At 42.6% G+C, this 21846-nt stretch overlaps 1 protein-coding gene across 1 annotated transcript in view; it reads right to left on the reverse strand.

Annotated features, from left to right (window-relative positions):
* Window positions 1-21846, reverse strand: part of DNAH14 (dynein axonemal heavy chain 14) — a 217941-nt gene that overhangs the window by 64944 nt on the left and 131151 nt on the right. Inside the window, exons 51-57 of the mRNA XM_070728172.1 lie at window positions 21054-21221; window positions 19283-19369; window positions 18846-19043; window positions 15789-15950; window positions 10623-10811; window positions 9653-9834; window positions 6655-6763 (exon numbers count right to left, since the gene is read on the reverse strand). Of these exons, the coding sequence (XP_070584273.1) occupies window positions 6655-6763; window positions 9653-9834; window positions 10623-10811; window positions 15789-15950; window positions 18846-19043; window positions 19283-19369; window positions 21054-21221 (1095 nt within the window). The remainder of the gene's footprint in view (window positions 1-6654; window positions 6764-9652; window positions 9835-10622; window positions 10812-15788; window positions 15951-18845; window positions 19044-19282; window positions 19370-21053; window positions 21222-21846) is intronic.

The following is a 21846-nucleotide window of genomic DNA, read 5'->3' on the forward strand; positions in this document are numbered from 1 at the left end:
TATTTGACTATACTAACTTGGTGGTGATTGAGTATAGAATTGTTTTACATGTTTCATCAGTTATTTTGTTGTATCTTACATTTAATCAGATTACAGACTATTTTATATTTAATTCCACGTTTTACTTCTGTGGTTATTAGTAGTTCTAGATTGCTTTGCAGAATCTTTCTGAATGTATTATACTTGTTGCCACAAGAGGGAGCTCTTATCCTAAGAAATATTTATTTAGTGTTCATTACACTAAAATACTATTACAGGTATTTCATACAGAAATCAATTGGATTTCTATTGTAGACTTACTTTTATTTTGCAAATCTGGACCATTCTTACTTTTACCAAATTTCTGCATTTTAATTTATTTTTATAACTTTATTGAATTTCAATAAAGAGGGCTAGCCTGATGGAGCAGTCTCAGCTGGATCAATCAGACAAGGGACAGACTGAAGCTGAAGGAGGCAAGACACAGTAACATTTATTTATTTATTTATTTATTTATTACTTAGATTTGTATGCCGCCCCTCTCCGAAGACTCGGGGCGGCTCACAACATGTAAAAAACAAATCATAAGCAATCAGACAAATTTAAAATATTTAAATATTTAAAAAACCCCATATGCTAACAGTCACACACACAGACATACCATGCATAAATTAAACGTGCCCGGGGGAGATGTTTCAGTTCCCCCATGCCTGCCGACAAAGGTGGGTTTTAAGGAGTTTACGGAAGGCAGGAAGGGTAGGGGCAGTTCTAATCTCCGGGGGGAGTTGGTTCCAGAGGGCCGGGGCCGCCACAGAGAAGGCTCTTCCCCTGGGGCCCGCCAACCGACATTGTTTAGTTGACGGGACCCGGAGAAGGCCCACTCTGTGGGACCTAATCGGTCGCTGGGATTCGTGCGGCAGGAGGCGGTCTCGGAGATATTCTGGTCCGATGCCATGAAGGGCTTTAAAGGTCATAACCAACACTTTGAATTGTGACCGGAAATTGATCGGCAACCAATGCAGACTGCGGAGTGATGGTGAAACATGGGCATACCTAGGTAGGCCCATGACTGCTCTCGCAGCTGCATTTTGCACGATCTGAAGTTTCCGAACACTTTTCAAAGGTAGCCCCATGTAGAGAGCATTACAGTAGTCGAATCTCGAGGTGATGAGGGCATGAGTGACTGTGAGCAATGAGTCCCGGTCCAGATAGGGCCGCAACTGGTGCACCAGGCGAACCTGGGCAAACGCCCCCCTTGCCACAGCTGAAAGATGTTGTTCTAATGTGAGCTGTGGATCGAGGAGGACGCCCAAGTTGCGGACCCTCTCTGAGGGGGTCAATAATTCCCCCCCCAGGGTGATGGACGGACAGATGGGATTGTCCTTGGGAGGCAGAACCCACAGCCACTCCGTCTTATCCGGGTTGAGCTTGAGTCTGTTGACACCCATCCAGGCCCCAACAGCCTCCAGGCACCGGCACATCACTTTCACCGCTTCGTTGACTGGGCATGGGGTGGAGATGTAAAGCTGGGTATCATCCGCATATTGATGATACCTCACCCCATGTCCTTGGATGATCTCGCCCAGCGGTTTCATGTAGATGTTGAATAGCAGGGGGGAGAGGACCGACCCCTGAGGCACCCCACAAGGGAGAAACCTAGGAGTCGACCTCTGACCCCCCACTAACACCGACTGCGACCGGCCAGAGAGGTAGGAGGAGAACCACTGAAGGACAGTGCCTCCCACTCCCAACCCCTCCAGCCGGTGCAGAAGGATACCATGGTCGATGGTATCGAAAGCCGCTGAGAGGTCAAGGAGCACCAGGACAGAGGATAAACCCCTGTCCCGGGCCCGCCAGAGATCATCCATCAACGCGACCAAAGCGGTTTCCGTGCTGTAACCGGCCCTGAAACCCGACTGCTGGGGACCTAGATAATCGGCTTCTTCCAAGGACCGCTGGAGCTGGAGTGCCACCACCTTCTCGACAACCTTCCCCATAAAGGGAAGGTTGGAGACTGGACGATAGTTGTTAAGCACAGCTGGGTCCAGGGAGGGCTTCTTGAGGAGGGGGCGCACAAGCGCTTCTTTATAGAGTGATGGAAAAACTCCCCTCCCCAAGGAAGCGTTGGTAATCTCCTGGGCCCAGCTCCGTGTCACCTCCCTGCTGGCCGAAACCAACCAGGAGGGACACGGATCCAGTAAACAGGTGGCGGAACTCACAGCTCCGATGGCCTTGTCCACTTCATCAGGTGTCACCAGATCAAACTCTTCCCAGACAGGTGGACAAGTACGTGCCCCAGTCACCTCGACTGACTCGTTGTCAGTCGACTCTGTTACACAATTGGAGTCGAGATCGGCCCGGATCCGAGCGACTTTATCAGCGAAAAACGTGTTAAAATCCTCGGCACTACTCTGTAAGGGCTCCCCAACTCCCCCCTGGTTGAGAAGGGAGCGGGTCACCCTAAACAGAGCGGCCGGGCGGGATTCCGCTGATGCAATCAAGGCGGCATGGTACGCGCATCTTGCCGCCTTGAGCGCCACTTTGTAAGTCTTAATAAAAGCTCTTACAAGTGTTCGATCGGATTCAGACCTACTCTTCCTCCATCGCTTCTCTAGACGTCTCTTTTGGCGTTTCAACTCCCGGAGCTCCTCGTTGAACCATGGGGCTCTACGGGGTCTAGCGCCATGGAGAGGTCGCAAAGGCGCAATCCGGTCAAGAGCCCCCGCTGCAGCCCTGTTCCAGGCCTCCGCGAGAGACTCCGCCGAACTGTGGACGAGTGCCTCTGGAATAACCCCAAGCGCCGTCTGAAAGCCTTCTGGGTCCATCAGGCGCCTGGGGCGGAACATCTTCATTGGTTCCGCCTCCCTGCGGGGGAGGATTGGAGCCAGGAAGTCAAGCCGTAGTAGAAAATGGTCTGACCATGACAAAGGCAACACTTCTAAGCCCCTTAGTCTCAGACCATTACTCAATTGCTCGGAAAGGAATACCATGTCAGGTGCGTGCCCTCCCTCGTGAGTCGGACCCTGAACTACTTGAGTCAGGTCCACGGCTGTCATGGTGGCCATGAACTCCTGTGCCAACCCAGAGGTTTCGCCGAGTGACGGCAGATTGAAGTCCCCCAAGACAATAAGTCTGGGGAACTCTACCGCCAACCCGGCTACCTCCTCGAGTAGCACAGGCAGGGCTTTTGACACGCAGCTGGGAGGCAGGTACGTGAGAAATAAGCCCACCTGAACCCCTAAGTCCAACTTCATCAAGAGAGACTCGCAACCCGCTATTTCCGGAGCAATGAGTCTACGCAGGCAAAGGCTCTCCCTGGCTACAATAGCCACTCCTCCCCCCCTCCCCTGGGGTCGCGGTTGATGCCATATCTGAAACCCGGCTGGGCAAATTTCAGAGAGAGGAACACCTCCCTCCGGGCCCAGCCAGGTTTCAGTAATACATGCCAGGTCGGCCTCCTCATCCAGGATCAAATCCCGGATGAGGAGAGCTTTATTAACCACCGACCTGGCATTCAACAGCAGCAACCTGAGCCCAGGGCCAGAGTTACACTCATCACCAGTACCCAAGATTGGGCTCACAGAGCCAGAACAGGGGACCATTATTAAGCAACGGTCCCTCGTTCCCCTGGAACGGCTAACTCTGTGGCCCCCGCCATATCTGCCTCTCCCCAGCAACACAGGGATATTCCGACCCCCTGCCTCCCCAGAGATCGGTGCCCCTCCCTCTCCTGTCTCCCGGGCGTCAGGTGGGCCAGACATATCATTCACACTACTATCGATACACTCATCCATACCATATCCCCCCCCGCCCCCGCCCTCGCCCATCCAATCGTACCAGTCATTCGATTCGTAACCACAAGCAAATTTATCCCAATCATCCATTACTTAGAACCCTAATAACGTTAAAAATCAATTAAATTAATAATAGTATAAAATGACAGTTAATAACAATTTAAAAACACTAAAAACTGTTAAAAATATAACTATATACAATATACACTAAAATTATAAGTTAATATAGATAAATATAAAATTAAACATTGGCCAGGAGGTTCCAGATGAAGATCAAGAGTAGCTGACCACCTATTATCAATGAGCAGGAGGTAGAGTCCACCCCTTCTCCTGATCCAAGGACAAATAGAGCAGAGAAGAGACAGGAGTCTAGGTCAGCTATACTACTCATGGGGAGGCAACCTCGCATCTCATGAACAACTGCACTGGCATTGGCTCCTTAACCTCAGCCTGTGGACTTGAGTGTTGCTGAAGCAACATGCCTAGTTCTGTGCCTTGTATACTCGTGCTGTGTATCCTGGCCTGTTTGACTCTTGGCCTGCTTTCCTGGATTTTGTTTGTACCCATGGGATTCGGTTACCCAGTGACTCTTGCTTGGAATCCAGACCTGCGCAACAGGGATGCTTTCCAAGGACCTGGTTTTGGGGGTGGGTGGGTTTCAATATGTGTAGAACTCTTGCTATGTAGTATGAGTTTGTGGGGGAAATGAGGCAGCACAGTCCTTAATTTGTTTGGACTATCCCAAAATATTACTAATTTTTATTCCCCTTTAATGTTCTATCTCTCCTCCCTTCCCAATTTTATAAAAGGTTTGCCAGACATGAAGAATCAGTTGGACCAAAATCTCAAAGTATATAAATGTAGACTTATTTCCACATATATAAAAGCTACATATTTATTTTCATGAAGGCAAATGTACAAACATATTGATCTGTAGAGAAACAACATTTTTTAAAAAATTCCACAGACTGTCTTGAAAAGTGTCATCTTTTTATATTAATTATGGAGATTCTCCATGGAATTTTCAGAAATGCTTCATTAGATCCAATACAGAAATAAATGAGGTAATTCAATGGGAGAATCAAAAGAAGGTGGGACACTCAGAGAGCTGAATAGACTTGAAAACACAAAATTCAGAACATCTGCTGCAGCAAGTTGTTACTGAAATATGTATGATCTAACAGAACAACTGATATGCAAAAAAAGAAGAAAAAAATAAACAAATCAGATATGGGGCAGCAGTGAGGGGCAGTAGCGATCCCCGCAGCCTGAAAGAGATGATAAGCAGTATTCCAGGAGGCAGATCCAACTGCCAATCAGCTGCTCGTGCTAAATCAGGCTGTGTTGAAGCAGATGCAAATTGCAAGGATGCAAATTGCTGGGAAGCAGAAGCCAAAGAGTGGGGGCCGGCAGGTATGCGGGGCTTCAGCAACATTCACTGTATAAGACACACAGACATTTCCACCCACTTTTTTGGGGGTGGGTGGGAAGTGTGTCTTATACACCCAAAAATATGGTACTCTGTTACTACACACGGTATGAAGTTAGATTACCTCCAATCCCTGCTTGTGCTACTGAACTATGGATGTTTTCAGTTTTTATGGATAATTCAAGCTGCAATTACAACATCTCTTGTCAAACAAACAATTTGTAGCAAATTTTCCTTTTGAGTTGCCAGCTATGAACAGTTATTTTGAATGTGAATCTTTTCAATGTCCGAATACTTAAACTGTTTTAACTATCTTTTAAGGGTTCTATGTGGTTATTCTGGTTGATGGGCAGCTATGTAAGTATCATAACTAAATAAATAGATGAATAAATAATTTTTTTGGTCTGACTCCCAAGGAGGGGAGAAAGGGACAAACCTTTCAGTCACATAGTTCTACGCTGACAGCTAGATTTTTGCAGTATTAAATTATTTTACTTCTTTTATTTTTGGGATTTTTATCTTTTTATCACCAGGAAAGTGAGATTGCTATCTTTCTTAAATTATGTGGCTAAGAAGAATATGCTGTGCAAGGCAACTCTTAAACTCTTAAACTGATTTAACTGTTGTTCACAAAATCATATATCATAATGTGCTCCCTGTTCGTCTTTAACAACAACAACAACAACACAAGAGCACGTAATAGATACAAACTAAATGTAAATTGCTCCGAATTAGACTGCAGAAAATATGATTTCAGCAATAGAGTGGTCAACGTCTGGAATTCACTACCTGACTCTGTGGTTTCTACCCCTAACCCCAAAATCTTCCACCTTACTTTATCTACAGTCGACCTTTCCCCTTTTCTAAGAGATCTATAAGGAGAGTGCATAAGCACACCATTGTGCCTACCGTCCCTGTCCTACTGTCTTTTTATCCTTTCTATCACTACTTTCTACTTATGTTATATCAATACAAACTATAATTCTATACATGTTTGACAAACAAACAAACAAACCAATGAGTGAGTGAATGAATGAATGAATGAATGAATGAATGAATGAATGAATGAATGATAGATGATAGCTGAAGGAATACATAAGCTAATACAATACAATAAAGCAGGAGGCAGAACCAGCATGTGAAGACCACGAGGCCCTCTGGGAGAAGATATTTGAGCTTTCCAGACTACATTATGGAATCAGCTGTTCTACCACATGGTATTATCATAAATTGATTCCAAATGCTTAGCTTCTTTAGTCTTTTTCTTTGTTCTTCCAAAATATCTAATGTGCCATAAACTGAATTCATATAATAGTTAAACTGTTGTAACTTTTATAAAAGAATTATACCACTGTCAATAAATTTTACTAATTCTAATGTCTTACTTGAGATCTAATAGTAAATTATTTAACACTTTAGGGTGTGGGAAGAACACTTATGAATTAAATATACCTTTGATTTTGACTCTATTTGAGGTCCAAGGACAAACAATTCCTCTTGCATATTTGCAATTTGTGAAGTTCCATCCAAGATTTTTGTCAGACCAGAATGATAGCAAGCTCTAAAATAAGAGTTAAAATCTAGTTATACAATAGGCCATAGTGACATAGTATATTCATTCAAGTTTCTTCTTTCCACTATGTATTCAAAATGAGAGAAAAAAATATTTGATCCACTGCTGATTTTGTACGTTTGTGCACTGACAAAGAAATCAGTCTGTAATTTTAATGGTGGGTTTATTTTAATAGTGAGAGACAGACTAACAAAAAAATTCAGAAAAATGCATTTCAAGAAAATTATAAATTGATTTGCATTTTAATGAGTGAAATAAGTATTTGACCCCTTAGCAAAACATAACTTAGTACTTTGTGGCAAAACCCTTGTTGGCAATCAGAGCGGTCAGAAATTTCTTATAGTTGGCTACCAAATTTGTACATATCTCAGGAGGGATTTTGTCACACTCTGCTTTGTAAATCCTCTCATTAAGTCATTGAGGTTTAGAGGCTGACGTTCATGAGCTTTCTTGAGTGGGGGGGGGGGCTTGTGGGCACTTCACGGCAAAGTGTGTTACCAATTGTTGTTGGGGGGTTTTGGTAACTATTGTCCCAGCTGCCCTGAGATCGTCCCGTGTAATTCTGGGATGATTCCTCACATTCTCATGATAATTGAACCTCCAAATGGTGAGATCTTGCATGGAGCCCCAGACCAAGGGAGATTGTCAGTTATTTTATGTTTCTTCCATTTGTGAATAATTGCACCATTGTCACCTTCTCACCAATCTGCTTGGCAATAATCTTGTAGTCCATTCCAGTCTTGTGTAGGTCTACAATCTTGTCCCTGAAATCCTTGGATAGTTCTTGGCCATGATGAAGAGTTTGGAATCTGATTGATTGTTTTGTGGACGGGTATCTTTACACAGGCAATAAAATGAGATTAGGACCATTCCCTTTAAGAGAGTGCTCCTAATATCAGTTCATTATCTATATAAAAGACACCTGGGAGCCCAAAATCTTGCTGATTGGTAGAGGAGCAAATACTTTTTTCACTAATTAAAATACAAATCAATTTATAGGTTTTTTTGAAATGCGCTTTTCTGGATTTTTGTTGTTGTTATTGTTGTTATTCTGTTTCTCACTTTTAAAATAAAACTTCCACTAAAATTACAGACTGATCATTTCTTTGTTAGTGAGCAAACATTCAAAATCAGCAAAGGATAAAGTACTTTTCCCCCTCACTGTAAATGGGTGTAGGTATATATTTATGTAGATATATATTTTCTCTTGAGAGCAGGCAACAGAATTTCATTTTTAATGTGGGCCAGTATGCTCACAGTTTTAAAAAATGACAATAAAGAGTATCTTATCTTATCTATCTATCTATCTATCTATTAGATTTGTATGTCGTCCCTCTCCGAGACTCATCTTATCTTCTCATCTGAACTCAACTTAATTTATCTTATCATCTTATCTCACCTTATCCTATCCCAGTGATGGCGAACCTATGGCACAAGTGCCACAGGTGGCACATGGAGCCATATCTGCTGGCATGCGAGCCGTTGCCCTAGCTCACCTCCAATGTGCATGTGTGTGCTGGCCAGCTGATTTTTGGCTCGCACAGAGGCTCTGAGAGGGCGTTTTTGGCTTCCAGAGAACCTCTGGGAGGACGGGGGAGGGCGTTTTTAACCCTACCCAAGCTCTAGGGAAGCCTTTGGAGCAGACCTGGGCAAGGGGTGGCCTGCGAGCTGCATCTGGCTTGCCCGCTGTCTGTGACCAGCCCACCTGCTATCTGTGACCGGTCCGCGGAGGTTGGGGACCAGGGTCCGCTCCAGTGCGAGGATGAAAGAGCTCACTGCGTCTGCTGGGAGTCCTCCGGTTTCCTGATGAATCATGAAGAAAGCAGGAACCCGAGGAGTCCCACCAGATGCAGTGAGCTCTTTCATCCTCACACTGAAGCGGACCTCGACCTCCTATCAAGAGTGGCAGAGCACAGAAACCACGCAAACACTCCAGTGCAGTGACTGTGGTGCACCGTGTTGCCATAAAGCATACAATTAGGGGTCTGTAGAGTGGGCCTGGGTGTTTAGGTCAGGCCAGGGTCTGGGTTTTAAAGTATTGAGTAGAACTGAGTTAATTATATTAGTGCGGCCCTCTAAAACCATCCCAATTTCTAATGCGGCCCCATAGAAAAATTAATTGCCCACCCCTGCTTTGGAGCCTGGGGAGGGCGAAACACGAGCCTACTGGGCCTACCAGAAGTTGGGAAACAGGCTGTTTCTGGCTTCCAGAGGGCTTCTGGTGGGTGGGGAAGCTGTTCCCCCCCCCAGGCATTGAATTATGGGTGTGGGCACTTGGGCATGTGCTCTTTTGGCACCCAAGGGAAAAAAGGTTCACCATCACTGTACTATCCTATCCGTTAAATCACCTAAACTACCTTATATTATGTGCTAAGTGCATAGAAGCCTTTTGATAAAGCTACACGTGCCAACTTTATGAAGTCTATCATGGAAAAACTATGGCAAGCACTGTGCTTGGAATTGTGAATATCTTACAATTTATAAAATATTTTATTGATATTAAGTCCATTGCTTCTATGATATTTGACAGAATAACTCAATGTATAATATATACATTAACCATAGGATGAATGGCACAATAATTAAATCACATTGTGGCTAAAGTTCACCCTACAATGAATCTGTTCGCAGTGAAATGCTCAAATTTGCTTGGAAATTTTTCATGGAAAAATTCTCCCCTTCCAGGAAGAGTGTATTAACCCACCCAGAGGTTGCAGCTGACTTTTAACAAAATTGTTGCTATGCTTTGGGATGCTAATGAAATAACTCAATTGTTAAATGTTTTAATTCGCTTGAAACATTTCTATAAAATAGTACCCTTCCTGACAACTCCTCCGTAGTGCTATTTTACACACACATACAAATATCTGTATTTACCTTTCACTCAGCATTTTCTCTTTTGTAATCCTCAATTTTATGGAAAAAGTATTTATAAATTGCAAGTAACCTTTCGGAGTGATGTAATAGTGTCTTTTAGTTTCCTTCAAGTATTTTTCAATTATTAAAGTTACATTTTTGTGAATATTAACAGTCATAGGGATAAGAATATCTCTTATATCCTGAAAGGACAAATGAAAAGATTACACATTTTATACAATGTACCTTTAAATTTAAGAAATGTATAGTAACATTCTCAGCAATTTCTTGTTCACACTCATCCATTTGTATTGGGTGCTGAGTCTAAAATGTCCAACTCCTTGGTAATATTTTATTTATGATGCTTGTTTTCTTCTCTTACTATAATGTGAACTCACATTTTAGACATATTTTGGGATTGTCAGGGGGGGGGTTGCCTACCATTAACATTCATTCATGAAAAAATCAAATCAAGTTAAATGCATCTGTTCTAAAATTAGGAATTGTTGCAATTTACAGTAATAGTCATAGCCTTATCTGGTGAGGTAGAGTATATTTTTCAGCAGAGAAATGAAATTCCAATAGAAGATGGTTTTGCCAATTACCTGCTAACAAGTATCTCTGAAAATGGAATGAGAATTAACCTATACTTAATCACACCAGCTTTCTGCTGCTATCACTATTTTCCAGCCAGTCAAATCCAGACAAGGTGCAGATGAGGCAAATTTTGTAGTTTTTATATCATGGTGATTTGATAATTTGTGTTTGCTCAGAGCAAAGCAGTGGTTGTATTTGGCACTTTAATATCCCCAACATTCTCCATGAATCCTAGAGCCTCACCTAGTTTTGATTACTGAAACTGATTGCAATGTTTTCCCAAAGTCTTTAAAATGAGTTATCACAATTCATGAACAGTTTCAGTGGACCAGAGTTCGTAAGTGAGAATAACGTATTATAGATTTCATTTTGATAAAATATATTCACATCATACCTCATTTCTAAATGTCTCACTTTCGTTAAAATAACTTTTTGCTACATGGCAAAGTGCCTCTTCAGACCAGTTTTCGTACCAGTCTACTGTACAGCAATTCACAATGGCAGGATATATATGTAAATACTGACGGAAAACCAGTCCTGTAGGATTTATTGTCAAAACTATATGAAGGTTGTGGCGTACCCTCTAGAAAAAAAAAAACTGTATGAAAACTCAAGTAAAATACTTATTTCTTTGAAAATATACATGCATTAATATTTAGATTATCATTTATTAGATTACAGTGAACCCTCGAGTTTCGCGTCCTCAAGGATCGCGAAAGGGCTATTTCGCTAGTTTTCAACCCGGAAGTAAACTCCACCATCTACGCATGCGTGCCCTTCCACGCATGCGTAGATGGTGGAGTTTCCCCGCCGGGCAGAGGCTTCCCTGGGTCTTCCCCCTCTTTCTCTATGTTGCTTCTTCCTCTCTCACACTCTCTTCCTCCCTCTCTCATCTCTTTCTTTCCTTCTCTCTCTTTCTCTATCTCTCCCCCTCTTGCTCTCGAGCGGCCCGCCTAGCAGCTGATCTGCTCGGCAGCGCAGCAGCAGCGAGGAGCCGAAGATCTTCGGCTCCTCGCTGGTGCTGCGCTGCCGAGCAGATCAGCTGCTAGGCGGACGAAGGAACCTTCCCTGGGTCTTCCCCGCCCGGATCTTTGGCTCCTCGCTGCAGCCGCGCGCCCCCTCGCCTTCGCCTCACCTGGCGGGCGAAGGAGGGCGCAGCTCCGGCCGCTCGCCTCGGAGCCGGTCTGCCTCACTGCCTCCAGTCCGCGGCAATTCCCCTCAGCACGCTGCCGGATCCAGCGGGGGAGGGGGGGAAGTGAAGGCGCGGCGATGGGCAAGGGCTGCCAGTGAGCCTTCTCCGTCCCTTTCCTGCTGCACCGGTCTGGGGCCAAGTGGGCGGGGGGCGGCCGGGACCTCGCCTGTCTCCGCCGCCCGCATCGCCCCTCCGGCGGGCCGGCCTCCCCCGCCCGCCTCTGCTGCAGCCGCCACCGCCTCCCCGACTGGCACAAAAGGGCCCCGCCCGCCCCGCCCCGAAGCTTACCTTGCGGCGGGATTCCCTCCCCCCGCAGCCAAAACTAAAAGCCTGTCTCTTTTTTTTCTTGCGGCGAGCCCAAGCCGTTTCTCACTCGACCGCAGCCGAGCTTCCCTCGGCCCCCTTTGGCCCCGTCGCCTCCTCCCCGCCTGCCTTTCCTCGCCAAGCGCACGAAAAAAAAGAGAGAAGGCTTCTACCAGAAGCGGGTGATGGCGGAGAGCTCCGAAAGCTGGCTAGCGGCTTTTCCCCCGCAAGAGATCCTTCATGCCCCTGCCCGCCGTCCCCGGCTTCTGGTAGAAGCCTTCTCTCTTTTTTTTCGTGCGCTTGCAGCAGAGGCGGGCGGGGGAGGCCGGCCCGCCGGAGGGGCGATGCGGGCGGCGGAGACAGGCGAGGTCCCGGCCGCCCCCCGCCCACTTGGCCCCAGACCGGTGCAGCAGGAAAGGGACGGAGAAGGCTCCGTCAGGTGAGGCGAAGGCGAGGGGCGCGCGGCTGCAGCGAGGGAAAGTGAAATGCCGGCGGCTCTAGCAGCTGCTACGAGCGGCATTTCACCTTCCCTCCCAAGCAAAAAGATGCCGGCATTCTGGGCTGATGGGGTCAGACTTCCCAGGCGGAAGGCGTGCCCCGGCATCTTTTTGCCTGGGAGGGAAAGTGAAATGCCGGCGGCTCTAGCAGCTGCTACGAGCGGCATTTCACTTTCGCTCCCAGGCAAAAAGATGCGGGGAGAGGGGCACGCCTTCCGCCTGGGAAGTCCGACCCCATCAGCCCAGAATGCCGGCATCTTTTTGCCTGGGAGGGAAGGTGAAATGCCGCTCGTAGCAGCTGCTAGAGCCGCCGGCATTTCACCTTCCCTCCCAGGCAAAAAGATGCCGGCATTCTGGGCTGATGGGGTCAGACTTCCCAGGCGGAAGGCGTGCCCCGGCATCTTTTTGCCTGGGAGGGAAAGTGAAATGCCGGCGGCTCTAGCAGCTGCTACGAGCGGCATTTCACTTTCGCTCCCAGGCAAAAAGATGCGGGGAGAGGGGCACGCCTTCCGCCTGGGAAGTCCGACCCCATCAGCCCAGAATGCCGGCATCTTTTTGCCTGGGAGGGAAGGTGAAATGCCGCTCGTAGCAGCTGCTAGAGCCGCCGGCATTTCACCTTCCCTCCCAGGCAAAAAGATGCCGGCATTCTGGGCTGATGGGGTCAGACTTCCCAGGCGGAAGGCGTGCCCCGGCATCTTTTTGCCTGGGAGGGAAAGTGAAATGCCGGCGGCTCTAGCAGCTGCTACGAGCGGCATTTCACTTTCGCTCCCAGGCAAAAAGATGCGGGGAGAGGGGCACGCCTTCCGCCTGGGAAGTCCGACCCCATCAGCCCAGAATGCCGGCATCTTTTTGCCTGGGAGGGAAGGTGAAATGCCGCTCGTAGCAGCTGCTAGAGCCGCCGGCATTTCACCTTCCCTCCCAGGCAAAAAGATGCCGGCATTCTGGGCTGATGGGGTCAGACTTCCCAGGCGGAAGGCGTGCCCCGGCATCTTTTTGCCTGGGAGGGAAAGTGAAATGCCGGCGGCTCTAGCAGCTGCTACGAGCGGCATTTCACTTTCGCTCCCAGGCAAAAAGATGCGGGGAGAGGGGCACGCCTTCCGCCTGGGAAGTCCGACCCCATCAGCCCAGAATGCCGGCATCTTTTTGCCTGGGAGGGAAGGTGAAATGCCGCTCGTAGCAGCTGCTAGAGCCGCCGGCATTTCACCTTCCCTCCCAGGCAAAAAGATGCCGGCATTCTGGGCTGATGGGGTCAGACTTCCCAGGCGGAAGGCGTGCCCCGGCATCTTTTTGCCTGGGAGGGAAAGTGAAATGCCGGCGGCTCTAGCAGCTGCTACGAGCGGCATTTCACTTTCGCTCCCAGGCAAAAAGATGCGGGGAGAGGGGCACGCCTTCCGCCTGGGAAGTCCGACCCCATCAGCCCAGAATGCCGGCATCTTTTTGCCTGGGAGGGAAGTAGCGTGGGCGGGCGCGCGCGCGGGGACCCCAGCTTCGCTTCCCAGCTGGGAAGCGGCCCCAGCAATGGCGTGGGCGGGCGGCGCGCGCGCGGGGGAAACCCCAGGCGCGAGCAACGGGGTGGGCGGGGCGAAGGGCGGTGGAAGTAAAAACACCATCTGCGCATGTGCAGACGGTGTTTTTACTTCCGCACCGCTACTTCGCGAAAAATCGATCATCGCTTGGGGTCCTGGAACGGAACCCTCGCGATGATCGAGGGTTCACTGTATACCGTAATTTTACATACTTGCAAAAATAATTTTCATTGAAATAAGAATTGCATTGCAAATTATAGAGTGATACAGGTCGATATTTAAATAATAGATAATATTTCCCCCCAAATTCAAAAGACAGGCTGTTTCTCTATACATTATACCGTATTTTTTTGAATATAAGACACACCTCCCCCGCCCCAAAAGTGTGACAATCTGGGTGCATCTTATATTTTAATGTAGCCCTGCCCACATGCTTTGCGCGTTGCATTTTCAGATGGTTCCAGGAGGCAAAGATCCTCACTTCTACATGGAGCCCAGGGAACTGCGTTGAACGCGTCCCTACCTTGGAAGAAAAGGGGAGAAAGTTTGGGAGGAGGAAAAAGGAGACGCCATGCTGGGATCGTTCCAGCTTCCAAAACACGGAGCCTGATTCCTAACGAAGCGAGGAGTGCAGGAGGGAGGGAGAGGTGGGAGGAGGAAGCAGCGGCCGGAGGTTAGAAATAGGATGCAGAAGTCAGGGTTAACTTGGGTCCCTGGAAGAAGTGCAAGGGGGCTTATTTCCCTCGTAACTGTGGCAGGTCTGGATTCAAGAGACGCAGGAGTTCTTGAAGACAAGGAGCTTTCTAATAAGATTGTTTTAAACAAGACGCAGAAAACGCCACCACCTGGGACAGACCGCTCATCTGATCCCCCTCCATTTTTAGGGAGGGGGAATTTATTTATTTATTTATTGGATTTGAATGCCGCCCCTCTCCAAGGACTCAAATTTGCCAACTGGTATCTCTTTCCTCCAGATCTTCGTGTTTCAGGCACCCTTTCTGCAATATGAAAAGGAGATGTGTCACTTGAAAACTTTGTCTTAAATCATTTCTTTTTTTCTTTCTGCAGGTGACTTGGGATCAAAACCAAGATTGGAGATCCCAAGCGCTTGCTTAGTTAGGCGTTCAGATGAGCGGTCTGTCCCAGGTGGCGGCGTTTTTTCCCTCTTGTTTAAAATGATCTTACATACAAAATAACACAAGGACGACATTAGATATATTAGAATTTTACGAAGCACATGGCTCTCATGTTCTTAGATGCATAAAAAGCATTCAATAATTTGAGGTGGGAATGTATATTTGAATTATTAAAACAAATGAAATTCGGCCCTAAATTTATCAAAAGGGTGCCCGCTATCTCCATTATTATATATTCTATCCATTGAAACAATGTTAAATCGAATAAGGGCAAATTCAAAGATTACAGGTCTGAGGATTAGAAGGCAAGAATTTAAAGTGCAGGCATACACAGACGATCCAGTTTTTATAATAGAAAGTGGGAAAACACTTATTGAGGGAGATAAAAGATTATGGAGAGGTGGCAGGTCTAAAAATGAATAAGCAAAAAACTAAAATTATAACTAAAAATATGAGACTTGAACAAGATCAAGAATAAGTCATTTTGTACAATTATGCAAGTAGCATAGATTCAAGTAATTCACTAATTCAACTTCCAACACAAAAAAATATCAGTTAGTACTCATAAAGATGAGATTTAATGTTCATTTTTAACTTGGGTTTCTTTCAGACCAGATGATACAAAACCATCCGTGGTGGAGATAATCAAAATTTCTATCATTCATTAAATCAAATTTCTTACTCTGCCTTCATAAGCCACAATGGGCAAGAGTTAAACAAACATGGATGTCTTCAAAGCTATAAATAACAGTCTGTCACATTCCTGGTTTGATTTATCTATTAAGATAGGACAATTAAATTCAATGAACACGACTCTGGATCCTGCTGTTAATGTGGAACTCAAGCTGCAATGGATATAGCAATTTAACTGAGACAACATATTGATCACAGGAAACTAGTACATACCTGTAAGAAGAAAGAATACATATCATCCAATTTGTTAGAATCCTTAATCGTTTCAGAAACTGATGTAAGTGATTCAATAATGTTATTCATCTCATCCTTATCAAATAGATTGGGCACTTGTCCTGATTTCAGAATACAACTTAGGACTTCCAAAAATGATTCCTAAGAAAAATAATAACAATTAATAATCTTCATAGCCTTGGGTTGGAGCAATCTGGATTTTGTTATTTTGACAAAACAACAGTTTTTTACAGACACTTTTCCTGGAGCTCCAGCTATAGTTAAAGTTATTTTGTTTAATAGTTCCTATTTTAATAACTTACTAGCAAACTGGTGAAAATACAAAGTCAGGTCCCAATCATCCTCTAACTTCTGATGACAATCCAGATATATTAAGATTAAATCCTGCTGTTCTGTTTGCAAAGACTATACACTTGTATTGTTCGGGTCGTATAAGACTCGGACCAAAAAAGGTTTATTTTAGGTACTTAAATGTGAGTTTTTTAAAAACATTTTTCACTGGGATACTAATTTTAACTTTTCTGAATACAATGAGAGTAAAATTGAGATGAAAAAATTAATGCTTATATTTTTATTTTGCTCATAAAAGCCCACCCCTAGCGTTTTTGTTAAATTTTTCCAATTTATAGATAGTTTAGCCTGCAAACTGCATACAATTTTGCTATATTTGGTGTTGGATTACTAGTTTGAACATTTCTGAACATAATGAAATGACAATTGAGCTGAAACAAATTGATGCTTATTTGTTTATTTTGCTCAGAAAAGGCCCCCACCAGGCTGTGCTCAATTTTTTCAGTTTACACTGTATATACAAATTATGCTGTTAATTTCAAAATTACATACTTGTTTTTAGTAAAATGGATTTCTTTCATAAAATTAGTTTTCTGGCCATCATGTACTTGCTTTTCAAAAGGATATTCCAAATATTTTCAGCCAAATCTATGTAAAAACTGAAAATAATGGCAAACAGCAAGGCTGAAGGGGGGGAAGCCCTATTTCTGAGCAAAAAACCCCAATAAGCATAACTTTTTTCAGTTCATTTCTATTTTTCTTATGATCATGGATGTTCAATTTATTATATCAATACCAAAGGGGGAAATTCTTTTGAGATTTGTACCCTAAAAAAATATTTTAAAAAAATGATGAAAAAAAAATCTCCAAATGATTGGGGGGGGGGGATTTTCTGAGCAAAATAAAAAAATAAGCATCAATTTTTCCAGTTCAATTTTCATATAATTATGTTCAGAAATGTTCAAATTAGTATCCCAGCAAAAAAGGTTTTAAAAAAAGTTGGAACTGGCAGGCTAAAAAAAAATAAAGTCACAATGATTGCACGCAGCTGAAATGTGGTTTTGGCTTTCTGGGTGAAATAAAAATATAAGCATCAATTTGAAACCCTAGGGAATATTTTTCTGATGATCAGCAATGTTCAATTTAGTAAATCAATGCATAGGGTATTAAGAATATTTTGGATTTGGAGCCTAAACAAAAAGTAAAGTGAAACTGATTGCACACAGCTGTGGGGAGTGGCCTATTTCTGAGCAAAATAAACAAATAAGCATCCATTTTTTTCAGTTCAATTTTCATATCATTATGTTCAGAAATGTTCAAATTAGTATCACAGCAAAAAAGGTTTTCAAAAAAGTTGGAACTGGCAGGCTAAAAAAATATAAAGTCACAATGATTGCACGCAGCTGAAATGTGGTTTTGGCTTTCTGGGTGAAATAAAAATATAAGCATCAATTTTTTCAGTTTAATTTTCATATAATTATGTTCAGAAATGTTCAAATTAGTATCCCAGCAAAAAAGGTTTTCAAAAAAGTTGGAACTGGCAGGCTAAAAAAATATAAAGTCGCAATGATTGCACGCAGCTGAAATGTGGTTTTGGCTTTCTGGGTGAAATAAAAATATAAGCATCAATTTGAAACCTTAGGGAATATTTTTCTGATGATCAGCAATGTTCAATTTAGTAAATCAATGCATAGGGTATTAAAAATATTTTGGATTTGGAGCCTAAAAAAAAGGTAAAGTGAAACTGATTGCACATAGCTGTGGGGAGTGGCCTATTTCTGAGCAAAATAAACAAATAAGCATCCATTTTTTCAGTTCAATTTTCATATCATTATGTTCAGAAATGTTCAAAATAGTAATTCAATGCAAAACATTTTAATAATATTTTGATTTTGGAGCCTGAAATATATATAAATTGAAAAAACTGCACACAGAGGAGGGGGGACTTTTACGAGCAAAATAAACAAATAGGCATCTATTTTTTTTCAGTTCAATTTTCATATGATTATGTTCAGAAAAGTTCAAATTAGTATCCCAATGAAAAAGGTTTTCAAAAAAGTTGGAACTTGCAGGAGCCTAAAAAATAGGTAAAGTGAAAATGATTGCACACAGCCATGTGGGGGAGGCCCTATTTCTGAGCAAAAATACCCAATAAGCATAACTTTTTTCAGTTCATTTCTATTTTCTAAAGATCAAGGATGTTCAAAATAGTGATCCAATGCAAAAAAGGGGGGGGGGAAGTTTGAACTGGCAGACTGAGCTAGATTAAAAATGAACAAAAACGCTAGGGGCAGGCTTTTATGAGCAAAATAAACAAATAAGCAATATTTTTTTATCTCAATTTTACTTTCATTGTGTTCAGAAAAGTTCAAATTAGTATCCCAGTGAAAAACGTTTTCAAAAAGACCAAAAAGACCAAATCCAACTAAACCTTTTTTGGTGCAGGTTGTATACGGCCCGAACAGTACAAGTGTGACTTCTTTTGCCCAGCAAAAACTAAGCCCCCCCATCCCCCCAAAAATTCTCAAAGAACCTTTCAAATGATACAAAGTCATGAAATTTCAAGTTTCAGATATGCAGGGAAATTTTTTTACAGGGTCTCAAACATGGCTTCAGGTCACATTCGACCCGAACAGAACAGTATTAAGAAAGAAGGAAGAAACAAAGTTGGAAAATTTTTACAAGCATTTAATAACATGATACACATTTAATATATATACTAATTTATATTCTGTATAAGCTTACTTGAATTATATCTGAATCTGTGATAAGAAGAACAGTCCTCTTGCCTTCTGCTCCAGCTTGTTTATACACATTTTTAATATCTTCTTGAAAATGTGCAAAGCTGTAACTATAGGAAGTAGATAACCTATAGATACTGCATTCAGCTATATAACAGGCTAAGGATGCACAGCTTGCTTTTCCATTGCCATTCAATCCAATCTGTTAATAAATATTAAAAACGTTAGATTAACATCAGGTAAAAAAAATGATTTACTAAAAAAAAATCTTCATGTATTAAAATGTTAAAAAAAAATCTAGAATGCAGGATAATAATAATTACGGCTTAGTGACAAGTGTTTAATGATATATTTAAAATTTACCCTGATGTGCTACTTTTAAATAGAGACACACCATTGACATCTTATATAATATGTCCAATTAAAAATAAAGTTTCTTACCAGTGTCATATGACTATCTTGTTGTCGAAAAACCCTTGCAGCTCTAACTACATGCTGTATTGCTTCTTTGAAAAATACCATGGTGATCTAAGGAAACAGAAAGCAGAAATGTAGGGAATAGGGAGAAACTTCCTTCCAAAATGCCTTTCAAAAATGAAAAGTTAAAGGACAAGCAAAATCTAACTCTGTTATCTTGGGATCTGGCATAAACAAAGTCTATAGAAACTAATGCTAAAGAGGCATTCAGGTCCAAGACTATTCCTCTCTCAGGTAAGCTTTTCAAATAGAGAAAAGTTCGTTTTAATTGTGTGTGGTTTTTCTCTCACAGGAGTAGCTGGAAAATCTTCTGGATTGGTTCAAAGCCCAATAATTTCATTTCCCAAAGATCTGTAATTGATGATCTAGAAAAAGTTTTTGTCACATATAAATTGTGTAAGCTTGATGTATTATTTCATACATGAGTGTTGTTTGCCATTCTCATTCCTGGTCCTATTCTTGTACTTTTTAAATATATATTCCTGGGTAACAAAGCATCCTGAGATAAACTGAGATAAATTTTGCAGGCTCAATTGGTATTTTCTCTTAGTTTTCCTTTCTGTTTGGAGTTTCCAACACCTGTCTTGTTCCTTAACCTAAGAATTGTGGTTGGAAGACCTAGAATCCGCATCATATGCATACTTATTATTGTGTATATTTAACTGGGCTTCATTACAAAAACCACCAAAAATGTGAATAGTATTCCACATAAATTTTTTGATGGAATGATTCAATGAAATTTTGAAAAGGACAGGAGCTAATAAAAATGATTGACCTGATAGCATCATTATTAGCATATTACTCATATATTGTGGCCCTTGCCCTGACTACCTGTAACTTTCTGTATGCCTTTTAAAATCCTATCTGGCTTGGGAATCAAGCTGCTGGTCCAACCAGGTGATCTTCAAATGCTTTTCATATAGAACATATTGCTGAAGTCCAACCAAGTAGCAATAAAGATATCAGCCACTGTAGCCATGTCTTCTTCCAGGTAAGGTGGCAATTGAGATATTAAACATAGCTGAGCAAAGGTTCTTCCAGCCCCAGTCTTCACCGGCCCTTCCAGCAACAGCTGTGAGGGTCCTCAAGTCAAGCACCTGCTCCTTTAGGATGGTAGCACCCTACACATATCTTGAGAGATAATATTAGAGCTGATGAACAAACCGGTAAACAAACAGCCCCTCCATTTTGTTTGTGTTCAATTTTGCTAATTTATATTTCAGGTACATATGACACTTCAATCATAAATTGATTCTAAGCAGCAACCAACCAGGTTTTAACTTATTTCATCACATCCAGATCCTTACAGCATTAAGATGACACAAAACTTCAACAGCATCTCCAGAACAGACTAACAGTTAAAATATCAATCTGAGTATTATCTGCATATTGATGATCCTGAACTAACAGGTGTAAGAAACTATTTATTATTTATCAATTTTGAATGATCAATTTTAATTTTCCTTGTTATTCCATCTTTCTTAAATATAGCTGGGACCTGCAGTTCGGGGAGGAATTTATGATAAGCCTATGTAACATTTTTAATTTAACTATAGTGCTTAGCTGTTCAGATTCACCTACCTATGTCCTGCTATTTGTGCATAGGGGAAAACTAGAGGAAAGCAGGTTGTCCAGTGTCATAAAATATTTTTATGAGGGACATTTAGCACCTAAGATACATATATATACTATTGGCTCACATCACATAGTAATTAAACAGAATTTCAAAAATTACCTCTGATTCTTTTGTTTGCATTCGTATATAATATTCTTCCAGTGTCGAAAGAAGAACCTTCTGGCTAGGGACATTTCTATATATTCTCTTATCTATAGGTATAGTATAATCTAGAAAATCTACAAACATAGGAGACTCCTCCATCAACTTCTCCTTTGTCCAGGAAATCTACAGGGATAATTTTGTAATTTGAAATCCTTATTAGGATAATAATCTTTCTCAGACCAACTAAAAGTCACTATGTATCTGTATTTTAAGATATATAGATTAGGAAATATATTAATACAAATCCTCAAATACAAATGATATAATCTACAGGTATGGTGCAATCTAGAAAATATAGAATAATTTTGTAATTTGAAACCTTTATTGGAACAAAGATCTTTCTTAGATTTTTTTAGACAAAATAAAAAAAAGTCACAATGGAACTGAATTTTGAGACATACACATGTATGGGCATTCTCATTTATGTCCCACCAACAGTGACAGGGAGAACCACTAGAATATATAAAAAGCCCTCTTTTTCCAAGAGTTTTTCCAAGAATCCTTACTTATCCAATCCTGGCCAACAGATTGGTCATGCTGAAGTTCTGATCAGGCAAAGAGTATCAGGCTTAAGATGGACTTTTGATGCTGTAATCCTGCTTGACTGAATATTCTTTCCTTGGAGATTAGAATGGCCCTAACCTGTTGGTTTTTCACAAAGATTTAGAACAGTGATGGCATGTGGAGCCATATCTGCTGTCATGCGAATCATTGCCCTAACTCAGCTCCAACATGCATGTATGTGCTG

Source organism: Erythrolamprus reginae, chromosome 1, assembly GCF_031021105.1.
Source record: "Erythrolamprus reginae isolate rEryReg1 chromosome 1, rEryReg1.hap1, whole genome shotgun sequence".
NCBI lineage: Eukaryota > Metazoa > Chordata > Lepidosauria > Squamata > Dipsadidae > Erythrolamprus > Erythrolamprus reginae.